General features: G+C 38.5%; 1 protein-coding gene across 5 annotated transcripts in view; it reads right to left on the reverse strand.

Annotated features, from left to right (window-relative positions):
• The window catches only part of ANKHD1 (ankyrin repeat and KH domain containing 1), a 136,044-nt gene that overhangs the window by 82,195 nt on the left and 36,980 nt on the right, over nt 1-16,869 (reverse strand). For all 5 annotated transcript variants that reach the window (XM_055141321.1, XM_055141324.1, XM_055141320.1 and 2 more), the window contains exons 6-10: nt 14,149-14,382; nt 11,572-11,666; nt 7,790-8,027; nt 7,370-7,561; nt 2,936-3,045 (exon numbers count right to left, since the gene is read on the reverse strand). In XM_055141321.1, the coding sequence (XP_054997296.1) occupies nt 2,936-3,045; nt 7,370-7,561; nt 7,790-8,027; nt 11,572-11,666; nt 14,149-14,382 (869 nt within the window). The remainder of the gene's footprint in view (nt 1-2,935; nt 3,046-7,369; nt 7,562-7,789; nt 8,028-11,571; nt 11,667-14,148; nt 14,383-16,869) is intronic.

Consider the following 16,869-nt stretch of genomic DNA (forward strand, 5'->3'; position numbering starts at 1 on the left):
GATTTACAGGTGAAAATTTGAGGCTGTTTAATTAGTGGCATTAATTAACTAGCTACAAAATAATACTGACTAGACCTCTATTCTACTACAGGATTATTGAATATCTTCCATGAAAATTTCTTTATTTTGGTACAGCAACGTTTGAAAAGCAATGCAGGCCTATAAAATGCCCAGCAGAAGCATATAACCTCTTTATATGAACCAAGAATGTATTTACATACTCTAACATCTATGTTAGTTTTTTGTGGTATCTCTGCTTTCAGTATCATTGTGATATTTGCCTCAGAAACTGGGAGTATTTCTGTTTCTTTAGCTTCCTGGAAAACTCTGAAAGGGATTGGCAGTAGGTCCTCTTTAAAGGTTTAGAAGAATTCACTAGTGAATCCAGCTGGGCTTTTTTGTTGGTGGGGGGAAAGGGGTGAGAGGACTTCTGATTACTGTTTCAATTTCCTCTAGAGTGATAGGTCTGTTCAGGTATTTCAATCTTGGGTCAGCATTGGGAGGTTATTTTTGTTTTGGAGTTACACCCAGTAAGTGCTCAGGAACTACTTTTGGATTTGTGCTTGAACCATATGTGATGATGCTGGGGATCAAACAGGGGTCTGCTGCCCACAAGGCAAAGGTTTAACTCCTGAACTGTGTTTCTGGCCTCACCTTTAGTTTTTTTTTTTTTTTTTTGAAGTAAATAGATTTTATTCAGAGGTTTCTGAGGGAGAGAGGAAGGGATAAGTGGGAGAGAGAGAATAGTAAGAATAACGCGCTCAAGTGAGAACGCAGGCTTCTCCAAGGGTGGAGGAAGCCCCTACACATAACCGAGCTTTAGACACAAAGGTATGAAAGCATGAAAGTACACAATCTCAAGAAGGGAGATGAGGGCAACACATGTGCTTGGGCGACACATGTGCTCAGCCACGTGGACACAAGTAGCACATGAGCTCAGGCAGCATATGCACCTCACCTTTAGTTTTTAAATGTGGTTTAATGGTTATTTTTGGTTAAGAAGATTGGTAACATATTTAATAATATAAAATATATTTTTCAGAGAAAAAAGATTAAGTAGTGTCTAGATACAAGCTTTAGAAAAAATATTCCTTTAAAATTTTAAGTACTACAGAATGCTTGGCAGAACCTGGTAAGCTACCCGTGGCATATTCAATATGCCAAAAACAGTAACAATAAGTCTCATTCCCCTGACCCTGAAGTAATGAAATATTTCAATTAATTTTTATGTCTGACCCAAAGAAACTATACAAAAAAGTAAAAGAGATACAAAAAAAAAAAGCAAAGAGAATGATAGCTCCATACCATATCTATTTTAACTTAGTTTTGTGTTTGAGCCACACCTAGCAGTGCTAATATAATAGGCTATTTCTGGCTTAGTACTCAAGGGACCAAATGTACAGGAGATCAAGTCCAGGTCTCCGACACAAATCCAGGTCTCTGACATGTAAGAGCCTCCAGCCCTTTGGAGTTTATCTTCTTGACTCTGACAGAATTATTTTTTTCCCACCAGTTTTGGGAAGACACCCAACGGTGCTCAGGGACGATATGAGGTGCCAGGAATTGTTCATAGGTAGATCTTGTGTAAGGCCAACATCCTACATGCTATATTATCTCTGACATAGTTCTTAAAACTGCACAACTCTCAGAAATTCTAACTGATGGGTCAGATGCTGACTAGTAAAAATCAGTAACAGAGTTATCTATTACAATGCTACCACAACAATTATTACAATAGTATCAACAAAAATGATAATAACATAATCTTACATACAGTATATGTTTAATCCAGTCAGTAACTTTTCCAACAATATTCTCAGGCAGCAATTTGGGAATATCTCCCATAAGAAAAGATCACAAAGGTAATACTTTAGATTTTTTCCTACACAACTGAAACTAATATAAAGTCAATTCTCTACAACATTATAGCTGTATGTCTGATCATCAACTACATAAAAATATATGAGATCTCTGGAAGAAAATCTAGAAAGCAGTTTAAAGTACCTTCATAAAATAAAAATTAGTTAAAGCACACTTTTCATTAAGAAGCATAACTTATTTTGTTTTGGTTTTGGGTCACACCTAGTGATGCTCAGGGGTTACTCCTGGCTCTGCATTCAGAAATTACTCCTGGGGATGCTCGGAGGACTACATGGAGTGCCAGGGATCAAACCCTGGTCTGCTGCATATAAGTCAAACACCCTATCCACTGTACTATCATTCTAGCCCCAAGAAGCATAAATCATTAGGTGGAGTATTATTTAAAATTTACCCTAGTTTTAAGAATTATTATATACATAAACATGCCACCTAATATGAAATTTTAAAAAGCAAAGAGACAATACTAAAAGAACAGAAAGAGAAACAGAGGTTACAATGATTTTGTTAAGAAGATAGTAATTTTGTTTTTAAACCTAATGAAAAAAACAAAAGAAATTCCTCAATGGGCTGCAAAAATAGTACAACAGGTAGGACACTCAGGTTGAATTCCCACATCCTGGACAGGCCCGCAAGAACTGCCAGGAGTGATTCCTGAGTGAAGAGCCAGGAGTAGCCCTTGAGCACTGCCAGGTGCAGTCCAAAAATCTTAAAAAAAAAAAAAAAAAAAGAAAGAAATCACTCAAAGTGACCTAAGATAACAATACTTTGTATTACTCTTGTATTCGATTGTTGACTTTATGTCTAACAAAGAGTAGTTTTTACAAACAGCACAGAAGTGTCTAATAGGGTTTGAAAGAGAAAGAAAAAAATTTACCTATAAAAAATAAATTATATGTCCTACTATATTCAATGACTGAGACAAGTATCCAAACTAGGTTTAGATTTTATATAAGCATCAAAACTATTGATCTTCTTTACTGCTGTTTTCCAAGTGTTGAAAACAAATGAATTTATTAACATTCACACAAAATATTTAAAATTAAAAGTTTCTTACTAAATCGGCTCCAGCTTGAAGTAAAACATCTGCAACGTCTGTATGTCCATTTTCACAAGCATAGGTTAAGGCTGTGTCTCCAGTTGCTGTTGTAGCATGGACATTAGCACCTAGCAATACAATTAGACAAAATCATATATTTACATTGTGAATATAAAATCATATCAGATAATTCAATTTTGCAATTGTGATAAGACTTAAAATATCAAAGAATTAGAATAGATTTTCAGTAAGCTACCTTTAAATTGTTGTTAGTCTTTTTTTTTTTTTTTTTTGCTTTTTGGGTCACACCCAGTGATGCTCAGGGGTTACTCCTGGCAGTGCTTGGGGGACCATATGGGATGCTGGGGATTGAACCCGGGTCGGCCGCGTGCAAGACAAACACCCTACCTGCTGTGCTATCGCTCCGGCCCCAATTGTTGTTAGTCTTAAAGAAAGAACTATACTGGAATGATTTTAAAACCCAATAACCTACCTGAAAGATTCCTTATGAAATAAAGAGGGCAGAGGGATAGTACAGCAGGTAAGATTTATTCCTTGCATGGAGCTGATCTAGGTTTGATGCTTGGCACACATATAGTCCCCTAGATCCCCTAGAAGTAAACATTAATCTCTGATGACTGAGCCAGGATTGAACCCTGAGCACTGCTGGATGTGGCTCAATAAATAAATAAATAAATAAACAAATAAAAACAAAAAACCCAAAGAAAGAGAAATAAAAGAGGGTCCAGGGAGATAGCTCAAAGAGCTGAGCACATGCTTTACATGCAAGAGGTCCAGGTGTGATCCAAGCACTCGCCATAAGTGACTCTCAAATCAGAACTGGGAGTAACTCCTGAGCATAGTGAGGAATGGCCAACTAAAACATAAAAGTAAGGAAGCAAGGATGAAAAAAGGTAAAGAAAATGCCAGGAAGATAATACAGGGGCTAAGGTGCATGCAGCTAACTCCAGTTCAGTACCAGATACCAAATATGGCTCCCCATATGGATTGCCAGGAGTGACTCATAAGGACAGAGTTGTGACAGTCCCCAAACTAACAGGTATAGCCCATCCTCCTAACCCCCCCTCAAAAAAAAAAAATAAATAAAAGAGGAGCTGGAGCAATAGCACAGCAGGTAGGGCGTTTGCCTTGCACATGGCTGACCCGGGTTCAATTCCCAGCATTCCATATGGTCCCCTGAGCACCGCCAGTTGTGATTCCTGAGTGCATGAGCCAGGAGTAACCCCTGTGCATTGCCGGGTGTGACCCAAAAGGCAAAAAAAAAAAAAAAAAAAAAACCCTAAAAAAATAAACAAAGAAAAAAAAAGAAAAACAAAAAAATATTTACTAACTCTGAGCAACTAAAAAGGACTAAATACAATGACAACTCAAGCACAAACATTTCTAGCTTAGATAATGGTCTTCAAGTGCTATTTCCTACTAAATGGAATTAGAACTGCTGCTATTGTTTTCATTATTATTATTCTGGTCAGTGATCAGGCCAAGGGCTTCAAGACATGCAAGACAGGTACTAGAGAGATTTTTTGTTTTTGAGGTCACACTCAGCAGCGCTCAGGAATCACTCCTGGTTCTGTGCTCAGAGGGCCATAAATGGTGCCAGGGGTTGAACCCAGGCAGACCCCATACAAGGCAAATGCCCTACCCACTATACTATCTCTCCAGCTCACCAGCCCTAGGAATTAGATTTTTTTTTTTTTTGGCTTTTTGGGTCACACCTGGCAACGCACATGGCATTACTCTTAGCTCTGCACTCAGAAACTACTCCGGGAGGTGTTCAGGGGACCATATTAGGATGCTGGGAATCGAACCTGGGTCGGCTGTGTGCAAGGCAAACGGCCTGCCCACTATGCTATTGCTCCAGCCCCGGGATTCTTAATAGAAGTGATTGAGGCAGAATTTGTATATAATAAGCCTGAAACACTGTCAAGTATCTATCTGAAAGCAAAGAAGCTACCTGCAACTCTAAAAAACTTACATCAAAAGAATTTAGGAGTTGTATGTATTAACCGATAGTCAAATCATCCCAGCTGTAAACAAGCTTTATATCAAAAAGTATAAGGATTATGTTGGAGTAAAAAGCCATATTCTAATGGAAATTCAAAAGTGCAAAGTAGGGTCAAAGAGATGGCTCTTTTGCATGAGATGGGCCTGGATTTGATCCCCATAGCCACACGGTTCACCTGGCACAACTGGGACCCATGAGCACAGAGCTAGAAGTTCCTGAGCACCAAAGGATGTGCTCAAAAAACCAGAAACATGTTCAAAATGATGTTCAAGTCAAAAACAAAGAAAAAACCACTTTGTTGGCTCCCACTATGGAACACTACATACTAATCACACTAATTTATTTTGGAAATAATGAAGGAAGAAAACCAAATATTTATACTACAATTCTCATATGATTTCAAAGAATAACAAAACAGTTGATGTGGGAAAGTTTCCCTTTATAGCTCTACACTAGCTAATAAGAATAAAATTTAGAATTACACTATTTTATGACACCTAATCAGATCAATATTAAAATTATTTATTAGAAGAGACCATAATTGGGGCCGGAGCGATAGCACAGCAGGTAGGGCGTTTGCCTTGCACGCGGCTGACCCAGGTTCGATCCCCGGCATCCCATATGGTCCCCCAAGCACTGCCAGGAGCAATTCCTGAGTGCAGAGCCAGGAGTAACCCCTGAGCATCGCTGGGTGTGACCCAAAAAGCAAAAAAAAAAAAAAAAAAAAGACCATAATTTCTCTCCCTCTGTCACAGCTACACATAAATGAATTCAATCAAACTTCATGGTAAATCCAAGGAACAGAAAAACAAGTTATATAAAATCACAGGGATGGAGTCAGCAAAACCTATACTCTGGAAGAGCTAAAACACTTCATTTCCTCTACCAAAATCTTAAAGAGAAGTTCTTCTTATTTTTTTTTTTTTTTTGCTTTTTTGGGTCACACCCGGCAATGCACAGGGGTTACTTCTGGCTCTGCACTCAGGAATCACCCCTGTCGGTGCTCAGAGGACCATATGGGATGCTGGGAATTGAACCCAGGTCGGCCGCGTGCAAGGCAAACTGCATATCTGCTATGCTAGCACTCCAGCCCGAGATGTCCATTTTTAATTGGGATTTAAGATATCTCTTAATCAAAAATGACTGTATTAGTCTAATTTGAATCCTGATTATAAAAGTCACTAAATACAAAAAAAATCTCTAAAACTGAAAAATATGAAAACTGCTTGGATGCTTAATGGTACTAAAGAATTATTTTAAAATTTTAGGAAAAGGATCTGGAAAGTAAGTATAGGGAAAAAGGTGCTTGCCTTGCATGGGGCTAACACCAATTCTATACCTGGCACTACATATGGGTCACCAAGGCCAGGAGTGAATCCCAAGTAAAGAAACAGAAATAGGAGCTGGAGCGATAGCACAGAAGGTAGGGCGTTTGCCTTGCACGTGGCAGACCCAGGTTCGATTTCCAGCATTCCATATGGTCCCCTGAGCACAGCCAGAGGTAATTCCTGAGTGCAGAGCCAGGAGTGACCCCTGTGCATCGTCAGGTGTGACCCAAAAAGCAAAACCAACAAACAAAAAAGTTAAAGAACCAGAAATATCTCCTACTCCTACTGGGTATCACCCCAAACCCCAAAATAATATTAGTAATAAAATTTAGGGGGACAGGATGTAACTCAAGTTGCAAAGCATAGTCTCCAGGCACTGCTAGGTATGGACTCCCAGCTTGGTACTTGGTAGTCAAGAGACTACAGTGTTGAGGATCAAATCTGGGCTTTCCACATGCACTCTAGCCCTCTGCGTCTGTAGGTGAGGCCAAGCCCACACCTAACCCCCACTAAAGCCTTTTTTTTTTTTTTTTGCTTTTTGGGTCATACCCGGCGATGCTCAGGGGTTACTCCTGGCTTTGCACTCAGGAATTACTCCTGGCGGTGCTTGGGGGACCATATGGGATGCCGGGGATCGAACCCGGGTCGGCTGCGTGCAAGGCAAACGCCCTACCTGCTGTGCTATCGCTCCGGCCCCGCCTTTTTTTTTTTTTAAAATGTTTTGGAGCCACACCCCATCATGCTAAGATGATGCTCAGGGTTTAAAACCAGGCATGCTGTATAAAAAGCATGTACTCCAACCCATTGAGCTCTCTGGTCCAAAAAGACTTTTTTCCCTCCCTTTAGATTTCCTAAGCAATATTTAGGAGTCCCAGGAGCCAATCCCAGTGAGACTTGATCAGCTGAGAGTTCAATTCTATGGCCTGCCAATGCGATGCACTCAGGTCAAAGTGTGCCAGATCATACCTGGTGGTGTTAGGTGGGGTTCTGGGATGCTAGGGATCAAACTCAGGTTCTTGTGTATGCAAGGTATTTATGTCCTTAAACCCTAAACTATTTCCTTGGTCCTTAAAAGAGATTTATATTAAAGCCACATACCAGCAGTCAGTAAATATTTAACCAACTCCAGGTGTCCCTCCTGAGACGCCTCCATCAAAGGGGTGGAGCAGCCAAGTTCTATATCAGCCCCAGCTTTAATCAGGAAGTCTGCAACTTCAGAGAATCCTCCACAGCAAGCCAAGGTAAGAGCAGTTTCTTGAGTTTCTTCAGTTTGGGCATTTATATTTGCTCCTGGTATAAAAAAAGAAAAAGGCATAATTATTGATATAACTATTTGCCAGTGACTTCTTATGAAAATACTGATTGTTCTGACTTATGATAATCATCTCCATCTCTTCTATTTCTAAGGCTCTTGCTATAGCTCTAATAAATTCATATAAAGATACTTTAATAATAGTAAACTTCTGATATTGACATTTAAAATCACAAAAAGTTAGCTTTCTATTAACGTGAAACTACCTTGTGCTAAGAGTAGAGCCACCATCTCTTCATGTCCTTCTCGAGCAGCTTCCATCAAGGGAGTATAGCCTTCATCGTTAACTTCTTCAAGATTTGCTCCCCTTTCAATAAGAAGAGCTGCCAATTCAACGTGTCCTCCACAGGCAGCAAGCGTTAATGGAGACTCAAATGAGTCAGCAGGCATGTTCACTTGAGCACCACTGTCCAAAAGCAAACGTGCTACCTCCACATGTCCATCCTGTAGATTTTCAAAGTAAAGAAAGCAAGAAGGTTACTGGTTAAGAGATTTTTATTTTTGTTTTGTTTTCGATTTTTGGGTCATACTGAGTAGTTCTCAGGGTTTACTTCTGGTTTTGTGCTCAGGGACCACTCCTGGCAGTGCTGGGGATCACATGCAGTGACTGGAATCAAACAGGATCATATGAGGCAAGATTCTCAACCCCGTTACTATTCTGAATTTCAGGCTCCATTTTGAGATTTTTTTAAACTGGAAGAAGAGACTCAGAAGAGACAAAAGAAGGGGAAAAAAACAGAGATGCAGCTTAGATGCATATAATTATTAAGCCCCATCTAAAAAAATTGAGATGTCATAACAAAATTTCGTTAAAACTATTTTGGGGCTGGCCAAGGAGATAGTACAGGTATTAGGATGAATGAATATATCCCATCAGATTCTATCTCCAGCACCATACAACCTTTCAGCAGCAGCACTGCCAGGATGGCTCTGGTGGTCTTTGGCATTGTAGGGCCCAGGCAACATCATATCCTCAGGATCTGGCATTGAGCCAATATCCAGCTCACCAAGTATCACTGGGAATGGTTCCCAGGCCCTCTGAAACAGTGCTCTAAATAAATAAAGAAATAAATATGTGTGTATATGTATATAAAACCTCACAATCATTTACCTTGGTTTTGAGCAAGCCCACACTTGCCAACAGATACATAACAGTTACAATTCTAAATAATCTTGATTTTCTGTATTCATTTATGTTCAAAATCCTATTAGAGCTACAGCCAATATTACCACAAAATAATTCATGCTTATACTACTACCAGATTGATCACACATAGCTACACCATATTTAGGTGTCGTGTTTATGCACAGAAATTGTGTTAGAAAGACTTAGCAAAAAAATAGCACAACAAATTCTGTGAGGTCATTACCACTTGGGATTATGTCACCAAGGTAAACCCCTGAAGACTGATACTGTCTTATATTTTTTTTTCTCATCGCTACCTTGTTATGATTTTATAAAGATGAAAAACATTCACTTGTGAATAATTTTATGGGTCCATCTGCATAGATGGTGCAACAGTTAATAAATGCAGCAGTTAATATAAATCTTCGTGAAGGATATAAAAAAAGTCTCATTAATTTCAAATTTCTTACTTTAAATTTTCATGTGAAAACATTTTGTGGTTTTATACAATAGTGGATGAGCACTGCCAGGTATTTGGATGAAAAATCAAAATAAAATTTTCTAATGGCTGGACTGGGAAAATAGCTCAAAGGGAGGCCAAAGCAATAGCAGAGCAAGTTGGGCACTTGCCTTGCACACATCAAGCATAGGTTGGATCCCCAGCATCCTATATGTCTCCCCCAAGCCCACCAGGAGTGATCCCTAAGCACAGAGCCAGGAGTAAATCCTGGGTACTAGCTGTTGTGGCCCAGAAAAAGGTGGGGGGAAAGAAGATCTGAATAAACATTTCTTCATATATACAAATGGGGTGCTTGGGAGATAGTACAGTGAGTAGGACTTTTGTCTTACACATAGCCGACCCAAGTTCATCTCCAGCATCCCATCTGGACTCCCAAGCACTGCCATAAGTAATTCCTGAATGCAGAGGCAGGAGTAACCCCTGAGCATTACTATATGTGGTGGGAACCCCACCCCTTCCAAAATATACAAATGGCCAGTAAGCACATGAAAAGTTTCACACTGTTACTTAACATTAGGGAAATGCAACTCAAAAGCATAATGAGATACCACCTCAAGCCATTACAATGATTACTATTAAAAAAGTTATGGGGGCTGGAGTGATAATACAGCGGGTAGGGCGTTTGCCTTGCACGCAGCAGACAGCATCGGTTCCCAGCATCCCATATGGTCCCCCGAGCCCTGCCAGGAGTAATTCCTGAGTGCATGAGCCAGGAGAAACCCCTGAGCACCGCCGGGTATGACCCAAAAAGCAAAGAAAAAAATGTTATAAAAAATGAAGAGCTAAAACATGAAAGTAACACAATCCAAGTGTTCATTACTCAGTGAAAAGCTAAGCAAAATCTGATATATATATATATATAAAACAAAAGAATAGGGCCAGAAAAATAATAGAGCAGGTAGGACGCTTGCATGTGGGCACCTCATATGGCCCCCTGAGCACTACCAGGCATGATCCTTGAGAGCAGTCAGGCATAAACCCTGAGCACCACACCCAGGTCTGGTCAAAGAGAGAAAGAGAGCAAGCAAAAGGGTTGGTGGGGGCAGGGAGGACTGGAGATGTGGCTCAGTACTAAAGTACATGCCTTGCCTTTAAAGCTGCATACAGGTTTAATACTCATTGCACCTCCCCCAAAAAAAGAAAAAAAGATATTATGATAAATGATGTAAGTTGATTAGAAGAAAAAAAATTATGAAATGATTCCAAAACACTGGAGAGACAGTTCAGAGAGTATGGTGTTTGTCTAATACACAGCCAACCTAGGTTCAATCTCGGGCATCCTATATGTGCCTCAAGTACTGCCAGGAGTAATTCCTGAGTGAAGAGTCAAAAGTGACCTCCGAGCATCACTGGATATGACCCAGAAACTGAAATATAAACTTAAAAAAAATTTTAATGTGAGGTACCTAATAGTAGACCAAAATTACCCCAGCACTGCATATAGTTCCCCTGAGGATGGCCATGGGTGAAACCTAAACAGTGCTAGGACTAAGCTGTAAGTATAGCCTTGAATACACTACCAACCCCCTGCCCCTCCCAGAAAAAGAGAAAAAGATAATATTAAAAAGTACAATAGTGACTGGCAAGACTTGGGGAGTGAGTAAGTAAGTAAGTTAGACAAAAATATGGGAAATTGGCTTTAACAGGTAAAATGTATGTTCATTTTATAAAATAAAGAGTTAACGGAGATAGTGGTTGATGATGGTTACACAGTATTATGAATAATTACAGTGCATTTATTACACTGAACTGTATACTTAAAATGATTAAGATATTGCATTTTGCATGTATTTTACAAATTTTTTAAATGGGCAGCAAGGGGGATGGACAGAAACATATCTCTGGGGCATGAGCAAATGCTCTTTGCAGCAGAAACCCGAGGTTCAATTACCAAGACCACAATGTTCCTCAAATGCTAATAGGTGTGACACCCCCTCAAAAAAGTATCAGTGCTATAAATGATGTAGTCAGTAAAACCACATTAGCCTTTTGTACTTTTTTCTAAACTGACAGATTTATCAAAATTTAAATCCTATACACTCTTTACCTCTGATAATATATATTTACCTATCTCATATTTTCAAAACACAGCACAAGAAAATTAACTCCAAAGTCCTAAAACACATGACCTTTTACCACTATAAAATCTTGAGTACAATTTTAAATTATCATGCAAGAATGTGGCCCAAATGGTACAGCACATGCTTTCCATGTCTAAAGCCTTGAGTTCAATCCCTGGCTCTGCATAGTATTCCTGAGCATAACCAGGTATAGAATTGGTGGTCACCATCATAGCTATAAGCAACAAAAATGAGTTTAAAAAATATAAACAATAAAATTACCATGCAAGCCTCCATTAAGGCAGTGTGCATCTCGTCTGTTTTGTGCTCTTGGTCTGCACCAGCATCAAGCAGAAAGCGAACCATATCCAAATGACCTTTAAACAAAACACACACACACAATTTAAAACTGTATTTCTAAAGAACTATCAATTTAATATCTAATTGTTAATATAGGAAATCTTTGTTTCAGATGTCTGAAACGTGAGTTTTATAAAGCCAACAATAAGGCTCTTATCATTGTCGCTGTAGATTTTAAAGACTGAATAATCCAAAACACCTAAGTAAAGCAATAATATTATTTTATTTAATTTACTTAAACTATCAAGTCAAAACACAATAAAATAGAATACTGGCAAACTATATTAGAATAATATTCTACAGAAAAACAGCTTTGAAATAATACACATAAACTCACTGCAGCAATGAGCAGACACAGAAAACTCCATTCAAAAAAATTTCAACCACCTTGACACATTTACTATCTAAAAAGCCTTAGTAGCCCATAAAAAAACAACAAACACTCCAACAGAAAAATGGATGAAGGACATGAAATGGTAATTAAAAAAAGATGTCTGTGATACTAATGAAATATATTAATCCCTTCCTATTAAACAAATGCAAATAAAAAAAGAGACACCATTTTTTACTATCAAAATGGCAAATATTAAAGAGAATGATAATACCCAGTGTTGGTGAGGGTGTAGGGTGGGGTAAAGGGCACTCTCAAACATTGCTGATGGGAGTGTATATTGGTTCAACCTTTCTAGAAGGCAGTTTGTCAGTATGTATTAAAAGCCTTAAAAATGTCCATACCCTTTGACCCAGCAATTCCACTTCCAGGAATTTATCCTAAGGAAATAATCAGAGATTAGGCAAAAATGTCTGCACAAGGATGTTATCACAGTGCTTTTAATTATTGTGAAAATCTGGGAACAATTCACAGTGTCTAACAATAGGCAATTATAGTGCATCCATTTGATTGTACTTGGCATTTGAGACTGCTGGTTCCCTACTAATTATCCATTTTCTATTCTTCCCTAAAACAGAACTCTGATTTTATCTGAGTGGCAGCGTACCTAACCAAAAGACTACATTTCCCAGTCTTCTTTACTATTATGTCACCAATAAAATGTGTGAGGGTGGGGATGTGCTTATAAAAAAGAAATTTTAGGACAACTCCTTACAGGAAGGGTATTAAACTGGAAGGAACTTCACTTCATATTTTGTCCTTATCCACTTCACGCTTGACTACATGTGAATTGGTGGGACCCCAGCTACAAACTTGGGTTATAGGTCACCTTAGGATAGAAACCACATGTAGAAGGGCAGAGCAGAGAATTCTGATATCTGGATGACAATAAAACAAACTAGCCCCAAATAGTCTATACTTCAACTCATTTTTACTAAAACAGAAATGTTCAGCCATTGTTTAGATTTATAACATTTGCAGTCAAATCTATTCCTAACTGAAATAGTAAATATCTACTGAAATAGGAAAATGCTCATGAGGTACTGCTAAATAAAATAAGCAAAGTATTACGACTCTCTGGACTTACTTCTGCCTCTGCAAACGGAGATCACTCCTGGTAGGTTCAGGGGACGGTATAGGGTACCGAGAATTGAACCCAACTAGCAGTGTGCAAGACAACCATCCTATCCCACCACACTATTGCTCTGTCCTCCCTAGTGTATAATTTATATGTATGTTAAATGTACTTAAAAAACCACAATGGAGGGGCTGGAGCGATCGCACAGCGTATAGGGCATTTGCCTTGCACGCGGCCAACCCGGGTTCGAATCCCAGCATCCGGTATGGTCCCCTGAGCACCGCCAGGAGTAATTCCTGAGTGCAGAGCCAGGAGTAACTCCTGTGCATCACCAGGTGTGACCCAAAAATTTAAAAAACAAAACAAAACAAAAAAAACAACCAAAAAAAAAACCCACAATAGAAATAACTATATAAAAATACTGCTCATATGTTTTTATGTCTTTAGAAAGTGCCAATACTGGTTATTGTAAAATTTTATGTTTTTATGTCTTTAGAAAGTGCCAATACTGGTTACTGCAAAATTATCTTTTTTTTTTAAGTGCTATTTTTTTTTGCTTTTTGGGTCACACCCGGCGATGCTCAGGGGACCATATGGGATGCTGGGAACCGAAGGTGGGTAGGCTGCATGCAAGACAAACGCCCTACCCACTGTGCTATCTCTCCAGCCCCTGCTATTTTGTTTTTTTTTTTTTAAGGCTTTGCATATGCAGCGTGATTATGATTATTTCAGCATGTACTATTTTCAAAGTTTGGAAAAATCATATAAAACAAGTTAATGGAAACCCTCAAAATCTGAATTTTAGCTGAATTCACAACTACCTGAATCAATCTGAATTACTCTAATAAAGAAACTATACTATACTATACTATAAATATTTAAAAAATAAAGGCTAAATAAATTTCCTTTGTAATTTCTTATAAGCTAGATTATTTTACAGAATAGGGGAAACATAAGCAATATAAAATTTAACTTAAACTCAAATATTCCAAGCAGCTATAAAAAAAAACCTATATTTATACAAAAATACCTTTGTAGCATGCAAGTGTAAGAGCACTTTCTTTGAATTCATTAGAATGAGTGTTGATGCCTGCCCCATGATCTAGAAGAACTCTTGCGACTTCCACATGACCTGCACTAGCGGCTTCCATTAAGGGGGTATGTCCATTTTCATTATGATCTTCTATATTTGCTCCTTCATTGAGTAGCACTTTCACAATGTCAACAAATCCTCCAGCACAGGCATAAGTAAGTGCAGTGTTTCCTAAGAAAAAGAAACATAAAATTATCACAAAAGAAATGCAATTATAAATATGCTACTGTTCTAGATACCTTGTCAATCCCTTTATATAAAACATTAGAACTATCACTTCAAGGTTTCTAATTTTTGTTTGGTAGGGGTATTGATTAGAATAATCATCTTAACTAATAAAACAATTTTTATAAAACAGTTGCAAAAAAATTCTTAGCAATAAAAAGATTTTTGTAAATAAATTCATTGCAGCACTCAGTACAATAGCTAAGATTTGGAACTGACCTGAATGTCCAACAACAGTTCAATGAATCATGAAGATGTGGTACATATACTACAATGGAATACTACGCAGCCATAAGGAGTGATGAAATCATGAAATTCTCAAAAACATGGATGGAATTAGAGATATATTAAATGAATTTAAGCAAGATGAGGGATAATACAGGATGATATCACTTATTTATCAGTTATATGTGGTATTTAGAATAACTGGATGAGGGAATACAATGATTTAAGGGGGGGGGATGTCTAGAGCACCCTTGGCTCCAGAGTATAAGATGGGGTAAGAAGAGAAGAGATAGATAGATGAGAAGTGATAGGGGGCAAGGGTCAAGGAGATTCTGGCACATTGGTGGTATTAAGGAATGATAAAGATAAATATACAAACCAGAGTCAACAACACTAAAGTCACGAGACCCAAACATAAAAAGGTACCTATCAAGATGGCAGACTTGAGAGGTATTAAAAACATTTAAGTCCTTTTGTTTAAACAACAGAATACACATTGTTCTCAAGTGCATATGGGACATTTTCTAGAACAGACCACAGTTTAGAACATGTTTTAGCAAATTCAGGACTGAAAACAGGGGCTGGATCGATAGTACAGTGTGTAGGGTGTTTGTCCTGCACGCAGCCAACTCAGGTTGGATCCCTGGCATCCCACATGGACGCTGAGTACCACCAGGATTAATTCCTGAGTAGAGAGCTAAGAGTAATCCCTGAGCATCATCACAGGATGTGATGCAAAAAAAAAAAAAAGAAAACCATACTAAGTAACTCTTTCACAATGACATGAAAACTGAAAAACTCCAATTAATGAATCAGAATAAATAAAAGGGGAAATGTAAGTGTCTTGAGATTAATAGAGTTTTTTTGCTAAAAAACATTAAATCCATGGAACTGTACAGTTGCCAAGATTCTCAAAGTGAAACAAGATTTCCTTGTTTTTGTTTAGTTTTGTTTTTGAGCCACCCGGTAATGCTCAGAGGTTAATCCTGGTTCTGAGCTCAGGATTCACTCCTCATGGTGCTTGGGGAACCACTTGGGATTCTGGGGAATCAAATCTGGGTCAGCTGCATGCAAGGAAAGTACCCTACCCACTGTGCTATTTCTCTGGTACTTGAAACAAGATTTTGTTTTTCTTTTTGCTTTTTGGGTCATACCTGGCGATGCACAGGGGTTACTCCTGGCTTTGCACTCAGGAATTACTCATGGTGGTGCTTAGGGGGCCATATGGGATGCTGGGAATCAAACCTGGGTCGGTTGTGTGCAAGGCAAACGCCCTACTCACTGTGCTATCGCTTCAGCCCCAAAACAAGATATTTTTGCTGGCAGCAATTTCTTTGTTGAGTGTTGGCTCAAACAAGTATGTATATAACATTAATTTTACTAATCAGAAGCCAGTTATCAATCATTTTGTATGTGTGGTAATTCAGACCTCACACATGCAAACAAATCAAGTTCTATACTGCCATCTTCAGTTCTAGCATGTTATTTCATTTATCTTTTTTATTATTGGGGAGTAGGTGGGGCGGATCAAACCCAGCAGTGCTCAGAGCACTGTTTATGTAGTGGCAGGAACTTGCATGGGGTGAGTAGGGTAAAGGCAAGAACCTTAACTCCTGTATTATTTCTCCACCCCACAGTATCTTATATTAAAATAATTTGCTGTGGTTCAATAAACAATGAATTGTCACCCATTCGCACTCAAGATAAAAAGATATAGGACAATTAAATGCAATTAAATTCACTGCATATCAGTATATCCAAGGAATCTCACTACTAAACTATACCTATACATGTTATACATGTAAGACATGACAAAGTCTCCTTTTAGCTATGACTGTGGAAATGAAATAGCAGAGCGGTTTCAAGCTGCCACTAGAAACAGAGTATCTTATTAATAAATAATTCAGAATACTCAACATGAAGTATCCCATAGGATACTTGCAGCTAAGTTGATAATCAATCTCAAGTCAAGGGAGTTAAATTTAAATAAGATTAAAAAAACTCTTAAGACATAAACAGTTCAAAATTTTGCCTCTTTATACATTATTTATCCTGTATCACTGTATCACTGTCATCCCGTTGCTCATCGATTTGCTCGAGCAGGCACCAGTAATGTCTCCATTGTGAGACTTGTTTTGGGCATATCAAATACGCCACAGGTAGGTAGCTTGCCAGACTCTGCCGTACAGGGGAGATACTCTTGGCAGC

The sequence above is a fragment of the Sorex araneus genome, chromosome 6 (genome assembly GCF_027595985.1).
Source record: "Sorex araneus isolate mSorAra2 chromosome 6, mSorAra2.pri, whole genome shotgun sequence".
Taxonomy (NCBI): domain Eukaryota; kingdom Metazoa; phylum Chordata; class Mammalia; order Eulipotyphla; family Soricidae; genus Sorex; species Sorex araneus.